General features: G+C 44.4%; 2 protein-coding genes and 1 long non-coding RNA gene across 5 annotated transcripts in view; 1 reads left to right on the forward strand and 2 right to left on the reverse strand.

The window, feature by feature from the left end:
* The window catches only part of SLC45A1 (solute carrier family 45 member 1), a 50,804-nt gene extending 50,181 nt beyond the window's left edge, over nucleotides 1-623 (reverse strand). Inside the window, exon 1 of one of the 2 annotated variants that reach the window (XM_068158091.1) lies at nucleotides 504-623. The gene's annotated coding sequence lies outside the window, so the exon portion shown is untranslated. The remainder of the gene's footprint in view (nucleotides 1-503) is intronic. The other variant, XM_068158085.1, reaches the window with a different exon arrangement.
* ERRFI1 (ERBB receptor feedback inhibitor 1) lies at nucleotides 14-11,254 on the forward strand. 2 transcript variants are annotated; one of them, XM_068158094.1, is made up of 4 exons: nucleotides 14-74; nucleotides 7,772-7,968; nucleotides 8,099-8,175; nucleotides 8,771-11,254. In XM_068158094.1, the coding sequence occupies exons 2-4, from the start codon at nucleotides 7,847-7,849 to the stop codon at nucleotides 9,967-9,969; spliced, it is 1,398 nt and encodes a 465-aa protein (XP_068014195.1). In that variant the 5' UTR covers nucleotides 14-74; nucleotides 7,772-7,846; the 3' UTR covers nucleotides 9,970-11,254. The 2 variants fall into 2 exon arrangements, with proteins under 2 accessions (XP_068014195.1, XP_068014193.1); XM_068158092.1 differs by lacking the exon at nucleotides 14-74 and having other exon boundaries at nucleotides 7,756-7,968.
* Nucleotides 5,436-17,577, reverse strand: LOC137451024 (uncharacterized). Its single transcript, XR_010989710.1, has 2 exons — nucleotides 17,149-17,577; nucleotides 5,436-6,637 (listed from the first exon to the last, which is right to left on the reverse strand). It is a non-coding gene; the product is annotated as an uncharacterized lncRNA (long non-coding RNA).
* Nucleotides 17,578-18,604: the final 1,027 nt, after the last annotated feature.

Below are 18,604 nucleotides of genomic sequence, written 5' to 3' on the forward strand. Positions count from 1 at the left end.
GCTCGGCGCTGTCGCGGCTCGGCGCATGCGTGTGGCGCCGTCGGGGACATGCGGGGCTGCGCGACGCTGTCGGGGTAAGTGATGGGCCCCCACGGCGGCGCCTTCTGCCGCCTCGCTTGTTGTCATGGCGGTGGGGCACCTCCCGCTGCTGCGGCTGCTGCCAGCCGCCGTGTATTTGAGATACTCGACACGGCTCGGCCGTGGCCCGGGGCAGCCACGTACCTGCCGCGCCGCCCCCCCCCCGCCGCCGAGAGGAATCGGGGCCAGAGCCAGCGGAGCGGGCAGCCGCAGGCGGTACCTGCAGGTCGTCCGTGCTGCGGCGCCGGGCCGGCCGGGCCCCTGGCGTGATGCCGTAGTGCCGGCGCGGCCCACGCCAGCGGGCGCGGGGGGTGGTGGAGCGCCGTGGCCCGGGAGGCGCGCCGGGGAGGAGCGGGAACGCGTTTTCTGCCTTTATGCTAGCAGCGCTGGCACCGGGGCCCCAGACCTGCCGCCGTGCCGCTTACCTGCGGGGTCTGGGGGGGCGGCGTCTCGCGCAGGGGCAACGTGTGCTCTCCTCGCTGCGGAGGGAGTGCGGTTTCACGAGTATGGGAAGCGCTGAGGCGGCAGAAGTGCCTCTAGATGGGACCCGCTCGGGGTCAGCCGGTGTCCGTAGCCACACTGTTGCAAATCAGCTTGCCGTGCCCTGCGTTTTCTTCCTGACCCCAAAAGTGTCGGTGTTCCCTCGCACTCGCCTCCGAGCTGCTTCTCCTGCTCCTGTGAGTAAACAGAGACCGCATTGCGGGATCGTGCTCTGTGCTTCACACTCTAATTTAGGCTGTCTTAACTTAGAATAAACATTTCTTCATGACTTAATACCCCGGCACGTATGCTCGATTTTCTAAAATAGCCAGTCTGTGGTGTTTAAATCTGGAGACACCACTGACCCTTCCAGTATGTGCAGTGTCTCTCAGTGTGTTGCTTATGCAAAGCGAGCAGTCCAGAGTGACTCTGAAACTGCAGTGGTCTCGTGTCAGTAGTGCAGGGACTCTATGCAGTATTGCTGAAACATGTTATGCTTGATCTAAAGAACAGTAGTACTTAATTACATATTGATAAACTGGACGGGAAAGGCTCCGGGTGGCAAGATCTCTTTGGTCAGTCTGGAGATACTTGAATCTTTGTCCTACTGGAATGACGAGTGAACTATGTCTCTGCATCACAAATGCACTTATGAATTGCATTTACAAGCTAGTAAAACTTTCAAAGAGGAAACCAAACTGCTCAATTCACCCGTGTCACTTTATGCACAAACCAAGGTTTTTTTCCTTAGCAATCTGTCTATGTGGGACAATTTTTTTTGCTAGAAGCCTATCTTTGGACCAGATGTATGTTCTTGGTAAAGGCCTTTGCCATCCTTTGCCGTACAGGGCTTATTTCAGAGGAAAACCGTTCCACTTCTCTGTAGTGGAAAAGAGAATTAAAACTTATCACAGCATGTCTAATGCTATGGTCATGACTCTGAGTCAGCTATAAAGGAATTTTTGTTTCCTGAATGTAAACTGGCTGTATTCACATTGAAATTTTCAGGAGGGTCAAGTACCATACCTTAAGCATGCATCTGAAATCTGACAAGCTGAGGCAAGGGAATTGTCTGGCTATTTAATTACTGGTTTTCTACTAGTAATTTACAAGTTCCTCCCAGTTGCTGCATAGGACCAGAAAATAGTAGCCCAAATTTTAGCTGAACTTAAACTCCTTGATGAACTGCATTTCTCTGAGTATATTCCAAAATAACTTACTAATGTAATGAAAATACATTGCCTGTCTGATGTTCAGCTGATATCTCTCATTAAATTCATGCCCATCATCCTCTGGGTTAGAACCTGTAGAATTAATTTTATTTGCAACCTCCTATGATTTAAGTACCATTTTTATTGCGGTTTTTTTCTGCCACAGAATGGGCCATTTCTGGTTGGCAGCATGTGCAGAAGAATCTCTCAAAACTAAGAATATGCTTCCTTTATAGAATGACTATAAAGAATAGAATTCCTACAATTGGAAGAATCTTTTGACACCTGTATCTGAGCATGATCTGGCTTGTGACTGTGAGGAATACTGAGCTACATGGTGGAAGTTTTGTGAATAGGAAATAAGAGCAACTGTGTTTTTATTATACAAGTAGATTTCGACTAGCCACCTTGTGAAGCTGATTCTTCTCAGTAACAGCTACTGAGAGTTCATCTAGTTAAGGACAAAAGCACTTAGGGAATGGTAACACCACTAGAAAACCAGGGTGTTTTTTTTTTTAAGTATATGACGTTCCAGAAGGTATACTAACAGCTCTTAGGCTTTTACAAGTCCAATTAGAAGTCTGAAATACTTAAATATTAAAAGGCTGGCTTTAGCTCAGATACTTTCATTAAATAGAAAGTCAAAGGAAACTACATCACATTGTCAAATAAGGAACAGCTAGCTGGAGCAGATGACGTGTAGTGCAAAAATGTGCCCCTCCTCCTGTGAATTGCTTCTGAGATTTGTTATAGATATATGGTGGCAAGGTGAGCAAAAATAGGTTGTGGATTTAAGGTAGCCACATTTCTTCCCCTCTCAAAAGTGGTAAGTGGATCTTACTTCTCCCCCATTTCTTACAAGAAGTGTAAGCTACTTGTCAAGAGTAATGCCTTTTTACAAAGTCTGTCCAGAATTTGTGTAAGCATTCAAAATTCTGTAGAGCAAATTACTCCCCATTAAATAAAACATTCTAGAGCGTGCTTTGGTCTACTGTGCATACCAGAAAGGTTTGCTTTTACTATGACTCTGACTTGCCTCAGATATTTGGTTGCATCGGAGCTGGGAGAGCAGAGCAACAAAATTGTGTGTGACCAGTGATAGATGTTGAGCTAAAGTACAAGCGAAGGCTTCTTAGTTTCTCAGCAGAGGATTGCTGTTGCTATGTATAACACCAATATTTAGTGATATGTATCCGCATGAAAACTGTATTTGGGATGCTTTATGTAGCTCCACCTCACAAAGCATTTCAGATGTATCCCCATATACATTCCTCACTGTGGAGATACCCTACTGTTTAGGGATACATTGGACCACTTTCAGCTTACACATACCCATCCTATTATTCATCACACATCAGTTTAAGTCTGAAGGTATATTTGACCTTGTAATTATTAAAATCTCATCTCTAATATTTAGAAAGATTAATTTGTTAATATGAACAGCATAAATTATTTCAAAGTATCTTTTGCACTGTTACTTTGCCTTATAACAGATATATCTGCCCTGTACTAATTACTGGCTATAGTTTTATTTTGAACTCAATTTCTTTTGAATAACAGAAACTGTAACTGCTTCAGAAGTGCTCCAAATGCTTCACTCTTTCTCCATGATGTAATCTGTGCATAACTAGGGCCAGCCAAGCAAACTAACCAGAAATCCTATTCTGTGCAAATGAGTGGCGAACAAGTGTGAGATCCAGAACACTTCACTACGGCATAGTGTCCATTTTCTTTCACAAATATAGCTTGATTTTATTTAAGTTAGATCCTTAAGTCGTTAAGGAGGCAGAATTGTTATAGTGGTGTTTATATCCTCATGACTGACTTGTTTTAAAGCCAGTTCCTAGAAAATAGTAGCCTTGTGAAGTATGTGCAGATCAGCTTTAGTAAGAGCACACTCTACGAAATGCAGTTTGTACTCAATTACATGTCCTCATGGCTCCCTCTTAATACACTGATTCTTCAAACAAGGTTATGCATGTTTTAAAATACAAGTACCAACTATCCAGACGCCACTGAAAAAGTAACTAGGTGCTTTGGTGAAAGAAAGAGCACGTCTTACCTCTTTAACTCCTAGCTTAAGGCGTGGAGAACAGTTTCATAACTGTCCATTCACAACTCCCCACTGAAACATTGAGGCAAGTCACCTTCTGTGAATTCACAAAGAGGTCATTGTTAGAAGCTAGCAATTTTTATGGCTGCAGAACTTGTCTGTTCTTTATTTTTAAAAAATAAAGAGTTGATTGAAACAAGTGGAGATTACCTTTCCCTGGAGTATGTAAATATTTAAGTCCATTTCAGAAGTTGAGCGTAACATTCCAGAGGGATTTCAGAGAGGTGATTGCACAACTATCAGTCCTGAGAGCTGTGATTTAGACAGCATTCAGAAAGCTGACACAGTAATTACTTACAGTGGTTTTGGCATGGTGTCTAATGGAGATTGGTCTTCTTACCAAGCCCTGCAAGGGTTGTATGTTATCATAGCAAGCATATTAGATGTGCTCTCAAACTACAGCGATGCCACCCCACTATGTCTCATGTTTTATAGCATAATCAATGTCTCGTTCATGGTCTTGTTCAATCTTGTCTGTGTGCTGAGGTGGAATACTATCATTTGCTGTGACTGATCGGGGTTTTTAAACTTGTGATTTGCATTTCACTTCAAAACATGCTGAAATAAAAGCAGAAAACTCCTTCATAGACATTAGCCTTAAGATCACTAATTCACTCTCCATTTCTTTTGCAGATACTTTGTTAATAGGATAATATCTGTGAGCCACACAGGAAAAAAACCCTGCTCAATACAGTGTGAGCTCTTGTGATGGATGTTTTCTTTGCAAACTGTGTTAACATAATGGGAAGTAATTTTAGAATTGGTGCTATGCTGGCACTGCACTGCTGAAATCTTTTTGACAGATGTATTTCTCCAGTCTTGTGCTCCCCTACAGACAATGGTTTTGCTTGCACTTACAGAATTGGAAGGGAGAACTGCTATTGCAGGGCTACTAGAGATTATGAACTCATTTGCTAATCAGAACAATGTTATTGCTTCCTGGGCCTCTATCCTTAATTTTACTATGAAAATCTGCAATTCCCCTTGCTGCAAAGGGCCAGCTTGACTACATAACACAAAAATCTCTGGGGTTAAGCTAGCTTTTAAGGAGATTGTCTGAAAAGGGAAAACAGTGCTTATTAAAATTCGGAGAGCGAGACTCTAATCCTTGGCTGTGGCAGCCAGAAAATTGTTTGGCCCTTGTTAGCTTCTGTTAAACCTAACAGCCTCCTGTCCAGAGTTCTTAAATGCCTGGTTAAAATACACTCAATATCTAATGGTGAATAAAAACATCCCACTCGTGCTGACACAAAGGTAATCACTGGTACTCAAGACCAAAAAAGCCATCATACTTTTTAAAAGAGAATGTGATTAGGTCTTGCAGGTCATAAGGCTATATGCAGTCAGAATCTGGTTTGTGTCCACTGCTTGGATGATCAGTAGTGGACCCCATTCAAATTTGGAAAAGCAGAGCAGAGTTCTTTCTCAAAGAGCTGTTTGTAAAAGGCAAATAGTGGTGTTGGCTTTCACATTGATCCCGGGGTGCCTGTGTAATTGGGTTGGGGCAAACCCCCTCCCCACCACGGGCAGGAACAACAACTCAGACAAAGGGATTGCAAAAGTGATGGAAAGTTTAAATAGAAAAACAATTTAAAAACAAACACCAATGAAAGCTTTACAGAGAACCACAAGCACCGTGACAAAGAGAGAGATCCCAGAACATGCCCAAGAACATCCCATCCCCATCTGGGGGTACACCCAAACCCACCCCCAGGGCTCTTTCCTCCCCCCCAACCCAGCCTTGGGCCTGGGCAGGCCCAAGGGAGGCGGCTCATGCCATTTTACCTAGGCTGCAGCTGGGGACGAAAGAGGAAGTGAAGATCCCGCATGGGCATTTTATAGGGGGGCAGGGCATTATGGGAAATGGAATACCTGCCTCTGACCACCCCCTGGGCTGGGCCCACCCCTTGGGACCTCCCAGGTGTGTTCTGTGTAGTGGCATCCGGGCCAGCCCCCAGCCTAAACCACCACACGCCACCCCTTATTCCATACCATAATCCCTGCACCCAAAACATATCATCAAATTAGAACTCTTCTGATGACATGTCTAGCAACAGTCCAGGTCTTCATCTGGGCATCCTTCCACACAGTCTCTCATTCAGGCTCAAGTATCAGTCCATTCCAGTTCTTCTTCCTCATATGATGGAACCTCCCAGCGACACAGAGTCATTCTCCTGCAGTGTGAATTCCTTGTGGACTCGTTGGGACATCCTGGTCACCTGGCAATACCTCACAACTTCTCAGCCGAGCCTTTGTTTGCCTTTACAGTTAATCAGCGGCTTTTTCCACCCCTGGAAGCCGGTCGGAGCAACGACCGCTTTTCTCCACCCCTCCAGGGAGCCTCAGCCGACCGCTTCCAGCCGCGGTCCGAAACTACACAAATACACATCGCCCGCACATCGCCCCCCCCGGGGGGTTCGCGTACCGAGGCATCACCGCATCCGATTCACAGCCTTCCCCCGGCAGAGGGGGCGGCTGCAGCGCAACTCGCTGAGAAGAGAAGCAGCGGAGCCAGGTGCTTGGTGCCATTCTCGGAGCATGTCCGAAAACACCAGGGAAAGATTTACAGCTGCCGCCGCCGCTTGAACGCAGCTGGCCCGGCCCGGCCCCCGCCGTCTCTGTCGCCACGATGCAGAGTCCAAGTCACCTCCACCCCCTCGGGTTTTGGAAGCCGTCGCTGGTTTACAGTTCTGCTTAGGGGTCTGTCCATCCTCTCAAAGGAAAATACAGACCACACACCTGCACAGAACGCCTGCTTTTGAACAGATGAAGCACAAATTGTTAATTGTGTCTGTACCCCATTTTATTACAGTGCCACATTGCAAAGGAGTTCTCTTGACATGTATACTGCACTGTTACAGGTGGCCCTGAATTGTTGCTTGACTTCTCTAGGTGGAAGTTCATGTAAAGAAACTGATCATATGTTTTGACTTTCAAGAAAGATACAGGGGGGCATGGAGGGGGGTGGTTGGTGCTGTGTGCTTGGTTTGGGTTTGAACAGCCGTGTAACATCACACTATATTTGCCAAATTTAGAATATTTGTGCAGATGAAGCACAGACCCAGAGAAAGTGTTTGTATATAGTCTGGGACTTCATTTTTCCTGCCCTCAGAAAGCTGACTACTTTTACTCTGTGCCTCCTCAATAACCCAGTCTGAATTTCCTCAAAGCAGCCCTGTGAGTCAACTAACTTGTTCCTTAAACTATGATCAATATAACAATTAAACTTGCTCAATATAAAGCAATTGCCAACTTTTTTGTTGTTGTTGTTATAAATGTGCCAGGCAAAGCATTGTTCACACATTCAAATAAAATGTGAGTACAGCAAGACAGTTTAAGATGAGATTATTTCAAATCACTAGACGTAGCATTTGTTTAAAATGGCTAGAAGACTTGAGGCTAGTTTAAAGTATCTTAATGCTTAAGTTAATAATAGCAACTCCTTTATACAAAAAGGTTTGGAACTCTGATTTTAGTAGTCAGTAATTCCTATTTATTGGAGCAAATGCCATTTGTTAGTCTTAAGATGTTGTGTTGGCTACATTAAAAACCATAAACTCATTAACAAAAAGATCCAGTGAAAGAGAGGTGGCTGCTAGAAAGGCAGTGGTTGCTCTGAACACTGGCAGGTGCTGTGCAGCTGAAGCTGGTGAAGCACAGATGCCATGGGTCGATGGCTTTACTGATACTTTTCTACACAGTTTAATTCTGTAAGAAAACTTACCTATTTTGTACTTCAGTTTTGCAAGTCAGACACTAACAAATTTGGTAAGATTTTCCTATTGGTGAGGCCTTTTACAGAGTTATTTGATAACTAGAAATACAGAAATTGAGTGATGAACACATCAGGTTTGCATTGCTGACATTTATGTCCTTCTCTCTTTTGAAGGGAATGAAAGCTGCAAGAAATCTGTCAAGAGCTGAATTTCTAGGGTCGTGAGATACCACCAGAGAGCAGTGCACAATGACAACTGCAGGAGTTGCTGCTCAGGAGATGAGAGTCCAATTAAAAAATGGGTTTCTTCATACTAGTCAAGGCATGGGGAGTCTGAAAACCTGCTGGGGTAGCCACGGTGGATTTGAAAAGTGAGTAAGGCTAAAGCTTGATCTATTGCATCTTCAAGTATATGAGAGGAGTGTTAAGAATACTTGTACGTGTACTGGCCTATGGTCTGTTTTACAGCAAAGGTGTTTTGTTGGTTTTTTTTTTCATTAGTACTTTCTTTAATGTGGACCCTATAGCTGTGGCATACAACTTGAATCCATCAACAGAGCAACATTTATCATCCACTGGTAAGTATAAAGCCTGACGTGTATTTAGCTAGTGTCATGGATTTGGTCTTGGGCAGGAAAAAAAAATCCTCAGGAGACTGAACATGCTCTCCTGGCTAGAGGGCTACCCTCTGGTGACTGGATGCAAATGTTTCAATCAAATATTACTATTCAAGCCCCCCAAAACCAACCAACCATTTTAAACTAACACGATCAAGCTAAAGCAAACAAAAAACCTTCTTGTACTTCGAGGCCTGAGTTGCCATTATAATTCTGACAGAAAAGCCAGTTAGTAAACCAGCACTTGTTCCATGATAGTCCATTGCTGGGATCTTTCCAGCTGTAGCTGCTTTCTCTTGCTTATACTTACCGTCTCACAACCTCATTTAACTAGAGTATGGCCTAAGGCAGTAAGATGACAGTCTTCTGCTCTCTTAACTAAACATATAAATCCTCAACCAGAAAACATAATATCTATGTTTTGTTACTGGAGTCGTTAAGCAGACATTACTTACTGCTGCATTAGAAGGAATTAAATGGTTAAATATGCAATGGCAAAGTCCTGGACTAGACTGTTACTTGGAAAAGCATTTCTAACACTTTCTCACTTTCGTAGGGCACTCTTCCAACCATGCTTCCACAAATGACCACAGCTTTGCTGAAAACTGCATCCAAGTCCCACCTCAGAAACCCAGTCCACCTCCTGTAAGTTCCAAAAATGAGCAGCCAATCTCAAGACCCGAAGACCACCTCATTCCTAGCTTTAGTAAACTGTCGTTAACCATGGGCTGTGTTTCTGAAGCAGCACATCCTCACATGCCAATGAAAAATGGGCCAATTCAACTTCTATCTGCATCTTCCAGTGACCGTAGCTCTAGGCCACTACCCCCTCTGCCTATCTCTGAAACCCTTACTCCAGACGAGGATGACAAAGAAGTGGAATTCCTGACTAGCTCAGATACTGACTTTTTGTTAGAAGATTATGAACTTCCTCCTTTTAAGTCTAGTGCTCCAAGTCGGCGGAGCTTTAGGGGCTGTGGACAGGTCAATTATGCATACTTTGATACACCAACAGGACCAAAACCAGAAGGTGCCAACCCTACACAAAGCCTCAGTGGATACGTATCCAGTATTTATCCTCCTCCACAGCAGCTGCATCGACGTTTACGAAGGTCCCATTCTGGGCCAGCTGGATCTCTTAATAAACCAGTAGTAAGACTATCTGGACACTTAAACAGGTCTTCTCCAAACTCTGATGAAGATAAACCAGAGATTCCACCAAGGGTTCCCATACCTCCAAGGGCTCTCAAACCAGATTACAGAAGATGGTCAGCAGAAGTTGCTTCTAGTGCATACAGTGATGAAGACAGGCCTCCAAAAGTGCCCCCACGGGAACCTTTGTCATGCAGCAATTCCCGTACACCAAGTCCCAAAAGCTTGCCATCATACCTCAATGGGGTTATGCCCCCCACCCAGAGCTTTGCACCTGATCCTAAGTATGTCAGCAGCAAAGCTCTACAAAGACAAAACAGTGAAGGATCTTCCAACAGGGTCCCTTGCATTCTTCCAATTATTGAAAATGGTAAGAAGGCCAGTTCCACACACTACTATCTGCTTCCTGAAAGGCCTCCTTACTTGGACAAATATGAGAAATACTTCAGAGAAGCAGAAGAGAGTAGCTCTAACACAGAGATTCAGTCCTGGCCTAGAGACTGCACAGCCACTTCAGCCCCAACAAAACTGGACTCAAAACCCAGAATGGACATAACTGGTCATCTGAAACGAAAGCACCTGTCTTATGTGGTTTCTCCATAGTCTCTGGGAGCATGGTCTCAGCTCATTTAGCATGTTACAATGCTCTGGAGGTTCTCAGATAACGAAGTAGGATCAGTTTGTCCTCCAAGAACTGGAAAATGGATGAAGTCCTTATGCTGCATATCTCTGATTTGTTTCTTAAGACTGTTTTCTGTCTTGCTGTATACAGCTGGAACCCCGCAAAGGTTGCATAGAAACATGGAGGGATAGTAGTCACAATTGGCCAGTTACATGCTACCTAGAGGAACGTATTTGGTAGTCACGTTATCATCCACAACAAAATCAATCTGTGTTTGCTTAAGAATTACTTAGAAAGCTGACAGCAGATAATGCAGTACAGTTTTTGTATCAGGTATTTCCAAAAGTGTTTTCACACAGTAACTGCTGAGAACAAACTATCATCTTTGACTGGCATATGCCAACCTGGTTAGAAGGTAACTGCAAGATCTGATAGCCGCTTCAAGACTTGGCAAGCATATTGGAAGCGTGTTACAAAAGATGAATCTACTTTAAAACTTAATTTGACACTAATAGGTTTTGTGGATTCTTTCAGTTGCTAGACACACTTCAGTCGCTTGGCTCAGTTTGGCCGTTTTTCCTAGGAGATATTTGGACCAGCTACTGCCAAACCTCTGCTGCTTCTCTTTTCCTGATGGATCCGAGCTAAGTGTGAAAGTGACCTAAAACTGGCAGAGGATATGAGCAACTTCATGTTGCTGTTTAGGTAGGTAGCAACAGCTACATGCTCACCTAGAGTCTGAAATTCTGACTGTATTAAATACAGGAACATAGCACAAGCTGGTCTTGTGTTTTGGTTTCTGATCAGTATTTTAGGGGAGGAAGAGGGTATGAGAAAAAAACCCCACATGATTCCATTTATGAACAGTGTCAGTCCCATCTCTTACTGCTTCAGATGCTGCTTCTTGCTGTTTCCTCAGTTCACTGAGGTGTCACATCTGTGCATTAGCAGTTTCTCATGCTCATTTTGATTACATTTATCTTCTTACAGATAAGCACAAGAGAAAGGGTGCTCATTAATGGAGGTACAGAACGTTAAGGTGTTCCTCCTAACAGAAATAATCGAGCTGTTTACAGTTTAAACTGCTGAATGAGATGTCGGAGCTATTTTAAAGCTTACTTTTTATTTGTTTTAGTACAAACTAAATGAAGGTGAAATACATGCTATAGAAATGCACTGATATTTCTGCATTATGTACAGTATTGAATAAAAGAAGAATTCACTTTGTATTTTGAATATTGTCATGAGTTTAATAAAGTTACAAAATATTTATGATACACTGGGGGTTTTGCTTTATTGAATAGTGTATAGAATTGTGCATTTGAGTTCTGTGTTTCCTGGAAAGTTCAAAGTGAATAATGTTAAATGTGCAACCAATGTGGAATTTGGCCTGCATTTAATGAAAGCTCAGGTTTCTGCAGCAATGTTCGATAACTGGCACTGCACACCATTCATTTTTATTCCTACTCACTACCTGGTAGCATGGTGTGTATAGTTTTGTGCTGGCAATAAAACATTCTGTAAGATTAAGTTACTTGGCCTATCATTGTTAAAAATCTTTCTATTTCCACAGTCACCATTGTACAAAAAAGAGAGGGAGGGCAGCAGCGTTCCTGTCTTCAGTTTCTCCCCTATTAGAAGAATCAAATTGTACACATTAAGTGTGGCTGAACTAGCATGATATGTTTTTGTTTTCATAAGAGGAGAAAGATACTGTACATACTCTTCATATTTAACTGTAGTATGTGAGCCTTGGATGAAGTTACTGAAGATACGAAGCACCACACAACTTAGATCTTTTAGCTGTGTGTGCAGGTAAGTACTTGCCTTGATCTGGCAGTCTGAAGTCTTTACATTTTTTGTGAATGATCTTGCTTCAGAATAAAGCAGGTTACCATCCTTGGAATCATGCTCTGGAAAAAACATCAGGTGTAGTTTTTCTGTAGTGCTTAATTACTTGGCTTTTATTAGCTGGGGAGATTGATAAGTTTCATTTATGTAGGTGCTTAAAAACCTGCTGCTGTGCTGTAACTGCTAAGAACCCACGCATACTGGTCTCCAAAACATAAACAAGTTCTCTAATCCTGTGCAAGGCAGCTGGCTGTAATATTCACCTTACTGAAACCTCTGCTTTTCCTTTGCCCCTTAGATTTTTCTAAGGTGGAAAACTAAAGTTAATATTTGCAACTTTACCCTTAAATCTGAGCAGCTTCAACCTTGGGACCCCAGAATAACTTAGCTTCTCAGTTACCAATAAGGGCTGTAGCAAAAAGCTCAACACTTCAGCAGATTTAGCTGCAGTTTGTCAATGGTGAGACTTCGCACAGACTCGGGTCTGCTCTAGAGCAGGCTATTCTTCTGCCCTTACCTGGAAGCACTTGCATTTCCCAAGGCCTCAAATCTCAGTGCTACCTTTACAAGCATTTGCTTTCAGAATGTGAGCGAAGCCACTCTTGGACGTGAAAAGGAAGAAAGCTTCCTCATACAGATAGCCCATAGTAAGCACCTTCCCTGTCTTCAGTGGGGAAAAGCCACTGGCTAGTGCACACACTGCAAAATGAGCCCATCTCAGTGGGCATTCTCTGTTCCTGGCTGTAGAAGGCTTTGCACTTGGCTGAAGTAAAAGCAATCCATCACACCTGCTGCCATATCTTATCCACTGTTCTCTTTGCAAGTGCACTGATGGGACAAGCTTCTGTCCTGTCTCATAGCATCTCATGCCAGCCTGATTCTATTGCTTAGTATTTGCACAAGGCAAGCCAAAGAGACTTCCAAAGTGACTAAGAGCTGAAATCTTGGGTATAAAATGGAGGGATTACCAATTCCCCAGCCCTGTACCCTGGCACTTTTCACTTGTTAGGAGTTGAAGTTCCCTGGTTACCAGGATAAACCCTTTGCTGCTAATGTATCAAAATGAGAGTTTTTCATTTCCTCAGAGTAATATCTACGTCCAAGTACAAACTATTTTCATATCTATAGCACTGAAAAACTGTAAACCTTTATAAAACATGCTTCTGAATGGCCTTACAGAGCCTTTTCTGAAATTCCAAAAAACACATCATACTTTTATCCTACCTACCCCCGCCCCGGAGAAAAACGATTGATAGAGAACCGCATGCGCCTTTCCTGCAGTTATTGATACTGTCCACTACTCAAGCATCAAAAAACAGTGATGCCATCTTTCCTACTGGGTGTGTTAGCTCAGTAACAGCACAGTGATAAGTCTCATTCCAGAAGTTAAACAGTGAAATTGAGAAATAAACCAGTCTGAGCCTAAATAGAAAATCGTGACCAGAACTGCTTGGCTACATCCAAGGCATTCAGACAAGTTACAGAGATCACATGCCTCACCAGTATAAGGAAAGTAATTTATAGGCTAATGTTACAGTAATAACTTGGCCACTTTCCCTTTAAAAATCCAAAATAATATGGTTTCCCTGAGTACTTGTCCCCAGCTGGTCCACAACTCAATAGTTGTCTCTAGATGATGGTGAGGAGATCACTGAAAAAGGCAGGTAAAATCTTGTAAAATCCTATACACCAGATTCCTGTGTCGTGAAGGACAAAGTGTGCACAATCCAAAAACTGTATTCTGTTTTCCAAGTGAGTAATTAAGGCTGTAGAGCTGTGGGAGAAGCTCTGCAAGTTTTGGCCAGGAGATATTTCTCTGCTCATTCCCTAGCACATGATAAGACTTGTCAGGACACAACATGCTTTTGCAACAGCCTGATCACATTTAAATATTCAGATCTTTTGGGCTCACCTAGGCAAGGCCTGACAGCTTGCCTCTGAGGAGGAAGCCCCTTGCCAGATAGATTTGACTGGAATAATCACACTTCAAAGCAATTATGACTTGCTACACTGTAGTCTGGAGAGTCAAGGAATTTGTGTCAAAGCAGGGAAGTAAGATGGGCATTTAGGTAAAGCTTCCTGACTCAAGAAGTGGGCTATGCATACTGCTAATACCCACCCAGCAGACTCTTTCTTGCCTCAGCAGTGCTGTTATGATGACCCAGCCATGTTAGTGAAAGACCCGTGGGTCACAGGAAGTAGCCATGGTGTGGCAGAGTTGTACTGTAAACTACAGAAGTCTGGATCCAGAGCAGCCCTACAGCGAACCCATGATCACTGAGCAGACTTCAATCATATGCCTGGCCCTAAAGCTGGTAGGAAGAAGGGGTAGGATGACTTCAGGCTCAAAACTTTTGGTATCACATGCAAATCCCACTCTCCTATGTAAGCAGTGGGAGCAAGAAGCATCTGTCACATCTACCCTGTGCAACAGTCAGTGTTGCTTAGCGCCGCCTGGTCCAGCATTGGCAAAAGACCCCCTCTGCTTTGTGGGTTTCATGCAAATCAATTCAGATGAGCTGAGTCTGGCTGGTTACTAATGGACAGGATCTTTGTCTCAATATACCTTTTCCAGAAAGGAAGAGGCTGTGTTAATACCCGACGATTCAAAAGTCCCATTACTTAACTACACCACGATGTTAACTTCTCTTCGCTAACATCAGGAAATAACAAACAGCTGTAATCAGAGGTCGTTAAAAAAAACCTTGAGACCCTCAATCTCTCTTGCATCATAAGAGAAATTGAAGCAGAAAAACCACCTGATTTGAAGGCATGCTAATTGACACCAGAATTAGATTCTGAAGTAATTTCAGATTACCAACCCTTCCCGTTGCCATTACTATGTTCCGTTTGCTCCCAGACTGCAGATACAATTCTACTGCACTGAAGCTGCAGAAGAGCTCTCACTGAAACTGGATTTCCTCCTACTGCAGCCTTGGTTTTGTTTTAAACAGTCTGAGTGAAGGGGTAAGCTTGACTTGATAAAGTAAAGCATCCGTCCAAGCCAGGACAAAGGCATGAATTTTGCAAGGGCTAACGGTGTTCAAACAGCCTTATCAGGAATTCAGGGTTAAGATGCTGCCCAGATCACTCACGGTGGAATTCCCACCCTTCAAACTTATGATTACAGACTGTGGCACTCACAAACACTTTTTGTAGCATTACAAACTCTATGTTAAATACATATTCTCTAGATTATTGTCAAGAATGAGATTTGAGGTGGAGGTAAACAGATGCACTATTTTGTCTGCTTGTAGGGTCTCTGCAGTTAGGTAGCCTGTTGCCTTTTTTGTGTGCTGAGTTTATTTTTTCTTTTTAAGTAGCCTAATCTTTTATTTTCTTGACAGCATTCTTTCCCAAGCAAGTTCTATTCACTTAAAAACACATAACAGATGTTCAGTTTCTCATAGCTCCTTAGCACTGAAAATGTAGCACAATGTTTAACTATATATTAATATTTGTTAAACAACACTGCTAAGATTTCTGACTCCTGAGCGTGTGATTAGCATTTGTAAGCTGAAGGAGGTGTTACCCCCACCCATCCTGCGCTGTAATTCAGGCCTTGCATAATCCCTGCCCAAATGCCTATTTTCATCCACACAACTCATTATTTTTTCTGAATCATACATGGAAGCCACACCCATGATTGCTCACAGACTGTTGCTATATTATTTGTATACTGGTGTGCACCTTGATCCCAGGTTGTGGTTAATTTTGGAAAAGGTGTTAGGTATTCCAAATTTTAAGTGGCATGCCACCGAAACATGGGAACTATTACTGCCATTCATTTCCTTACAAAGTGGTTGAGAGGAAGAGATGATCCCTTCTATGCTCAAAACCTGCTGAAGATTAAAACTGTCGCTCACACCATGTGAAAGCCACAAAGGAGGAAGAGCACAAATATACTGCCATAAAACATGAGAAGAAACAACATGCCAGATTACCACCTGGCACCACCACCACCCTGAATCCGCCTGAAGATGCTAACCACTGCACACTAAGCCATTGTGACAAAATACTACGAGACCCTCCATACATGAAGTCTCTGGACCAAACATAGACTTGACTCAGAAGAAGAATGATCTCTGGCCCACCACCTACCCAGGTGACAGGTATATTGCTGTCACCTAAAGTATTTATTTTACCTTTGTAAATGTGTTTATTATGCTCACAACAATTTCCAGGACACAATCAGCACTCCCAAATAACCTTCTGAAAGGCAGCTGGCACTTACAAACAGCCTTATACACTTAGCAGTGTTTAGGTATAAAGCTCTTGAGGAGCTTACCAGAGGTTACTTCAGGGAACTTCACACTAAGGACCACATCAGCTTATGCCATATTGAGTCCAACTGCTGCATGACTAGGTTTACGGGAGACATGAGTGAACAGCAAGAGGACCTTTGCAAGGTTACTCATTGCCTTGCAATCTCTGTGTTGTCATCTACTGGCTATTAAGCAAGGTCCAGAGGAAACCCGAGACTCCAACCATATTAGGTTGCACTTAGTGACTTCATGTGTCATCTATCATGTTGACAAGTTATTCAAGAAAAGTTTTCCTGCATCCTGGTTGCACTCCCCTGCACTTAGAGCTTAAGCAATTTGAATGGTGCTCTTATGATGCACAACCTACATCACTCCAGCACAGTGACAGGCACGTGGCAATGCAGAGGCCTCTAACAACTCTGGGTGGAGATGAGATTACAGGACACACCCTGACACATTCTGTTGCTCCTGGAACTAAAATAGCCTGAATTGCTTTTGCTGGTGGGAGGGAGAGGCTGCCTTTTCACAGACTATCTTCTCGTCATGCTGGAAAAAAAAAAAAAAACAACCCCAAAAAAACCCAGAAAAACAACCAAACCAAAAAAAACAACAAAAATCAAGGAACTGAAGTGGTTACCTCATTAAAAGCCGCGGAGGTAGACAGCCCTGCCCGAGACACACTTTGAAAAATGGACGGCAGCAAGACAAGTGCCAGTAAGCTCCTCCCTTATACAGAGGCTGATGGAGAACTTGCATGGGGGTCTGAAGACAAAGGGCAAGCCTGAATGATGAGCTGTTTCGCTTCCAGTTAAATGGTTTATTCCTACTGTTAGGCCATTTTCTTCTGTAGGATTTGTTAGCCATACGGTGCCCTGTGCTGGATGCAGCACAACAGTATTGTTTGTGGGAACAGCCAAGGCTTCGGTCACTCCCTAGCTCACCTCTCCACTGGAGGAGCATACTGCCACTCGACTGAGAGAGAGCCAGCAGGCCCAGCCCGCGGCCCAGCCTTCGCTTAACACGACAACGGGGCACAAGGGTTACCTCAGGGCTGCTCAGCCTCGCAGGCTGCTGAAGACGTCAGGAGCTGCTGCAGGGTGCTCTGGACACGCTGCCTCTCCCAGGCCACACTTCTCCTGTCATCTGAGCGTCATCAGACCAGCCTGGCCAGCAGAAGTCTCCTCGATAAGGCAGGATGCTATTGCATGCCCCGGAGCAGTGCAAGGAGGAAGGTGGCCGCGTTACAACCAGTCCAGCTTACAATTAACGCCCGAGCTTTACGACGGCCATCCAGCCACGCACAAAGCAGTGACGAGTGGAACCCTCGCCGGCTTTGGCCCCGGACAGTTGGGAGAGGCCGAATATTAAACCCAAACTGGCCGAGACCTTCGCCTTCACAGTCAGAGAGGCCAAATCCTGCCGGCTCCACCTGGACCCCCGCAGGCACAGCGGCGGCTATATCTCAACCCGGGCGCCGCCCCGTCCGGAAGCAGGGAAAAAGAGGCCGTGGCGGGGGCGCACAGACCCGCGCGGGGGCGCGCTGGCGCTGCCGGCCCTGCAGCTCCCGAGCCGTTTCCCCGCGCTGCAGGCCGCCGAGCCGTTACCGGGCTCCAGCCAGCCCGAGCATGACGCCTTCGGGGCTCGGCAGCAACTTTTCTCTTTCTCCTTTTAAAAAGCTTAGGGTCATTAATACTCTGTAGCTTTCCAAGACCGAAGGAGTGAGAAACCAAACCTCACCTCTCAACTTTGCTCCCAGGGATTTGAAAGCTCATGGCAAACCCCATACAGGAGTTCTTACAAGCTTTTCTTCCTGCGCAACTGAGAGGAAGGGAGAGTGCACCTTTGCAAAACACAGTGGAAGCGCAACTGATTAACACGTCAGATGCAGCAGCGAGTCAAGTCAGTACGGATAAATGCATCTTCTTTTGCCACTTCCCGCAATTCTTCACCCAGCTGCAGCTTTCCTGTTGGAAGCGCACGTGACAGTGCTGGGCTAATCAACGGTCAGATTCACCGCAGCCCAGGACAGCTTCTCCCTATCAGTCAGACGCTAGCTTTACCTAGCTGGTGACTTCAGCGTGAGAGAGCTTTGCCCAATTTGTATACAAAATAATGCAGGAGAAAGTGGGAGTCTGAGACTAGAGGAGCATGTATGTGGAAGCGAACAACGCTTTCTCAGGAGAACTCGTTATAACTTGGAAACGTTTCCATGCACAAAAGGAGGCAGCTCCCCGAGTTCGCAGCGCTTGAGTGCAACGTGTTCAATTTAAAAAGTGGTTCTGAAACTCCATGAAGACCAGTCTCCCAAAATAACTACTTGAAACTGAACAGCACAAAGAAACCACTTCGTTTGAAAAAGTTGTAACTGCAAACACCTCTCAAAGACCAAACACAGAGGTACTGACCACCAGGGAGCTGTGTGTGTCTGTAGCTGGCACCTTCCCACTTTTCTCTCACACACTGCCCTTTCTGACCATGTCACATGCTATCCAAGCTGCTG

This window comes from Melanerpes formicivorus, unplaced genomic scaffold (genome assembly GCF_026170545.1).
Source record: "Melanerpes formicivorus ecotype bairdi unplaced genomic scaffold, bMelFor1.0.p_v2 SCAF_39, whole genome shotgun sequence".
NCBI lineage: Eukaryota > Metazoa > Chordata > Aves > Piciformes > Picidae > Melanerpes > Melanerpes formicivorus.

What these genes read in the sequence shown, in the direction of transcription:
- ERRFI1 (XM_068158094.1), top strand. Translation starts at nt 7,847, where the DNA reads ATGACAACTGCAGGAGTTGCTGCTCAGGAGATGAGAGTCCAATTAAAA. An exon ending in AGCCACGGTGGATTTGAAAA is followed by an intron (nt 7,969 to 8,098) that starts GTGAGTAAGGCT and finishes TTTTTTCATTAG; the next exon opens with TACTTTCTTTAATGTGGACC. An exon ending in GCAACATTTATCATCCACTG is followed by an intron (nt 8,176 to 8,770) that starts GTAAGTATAAAG and finishes TCACTTTCGTAG; the next exon opens with GGCACTCTTCCAACCATGCT.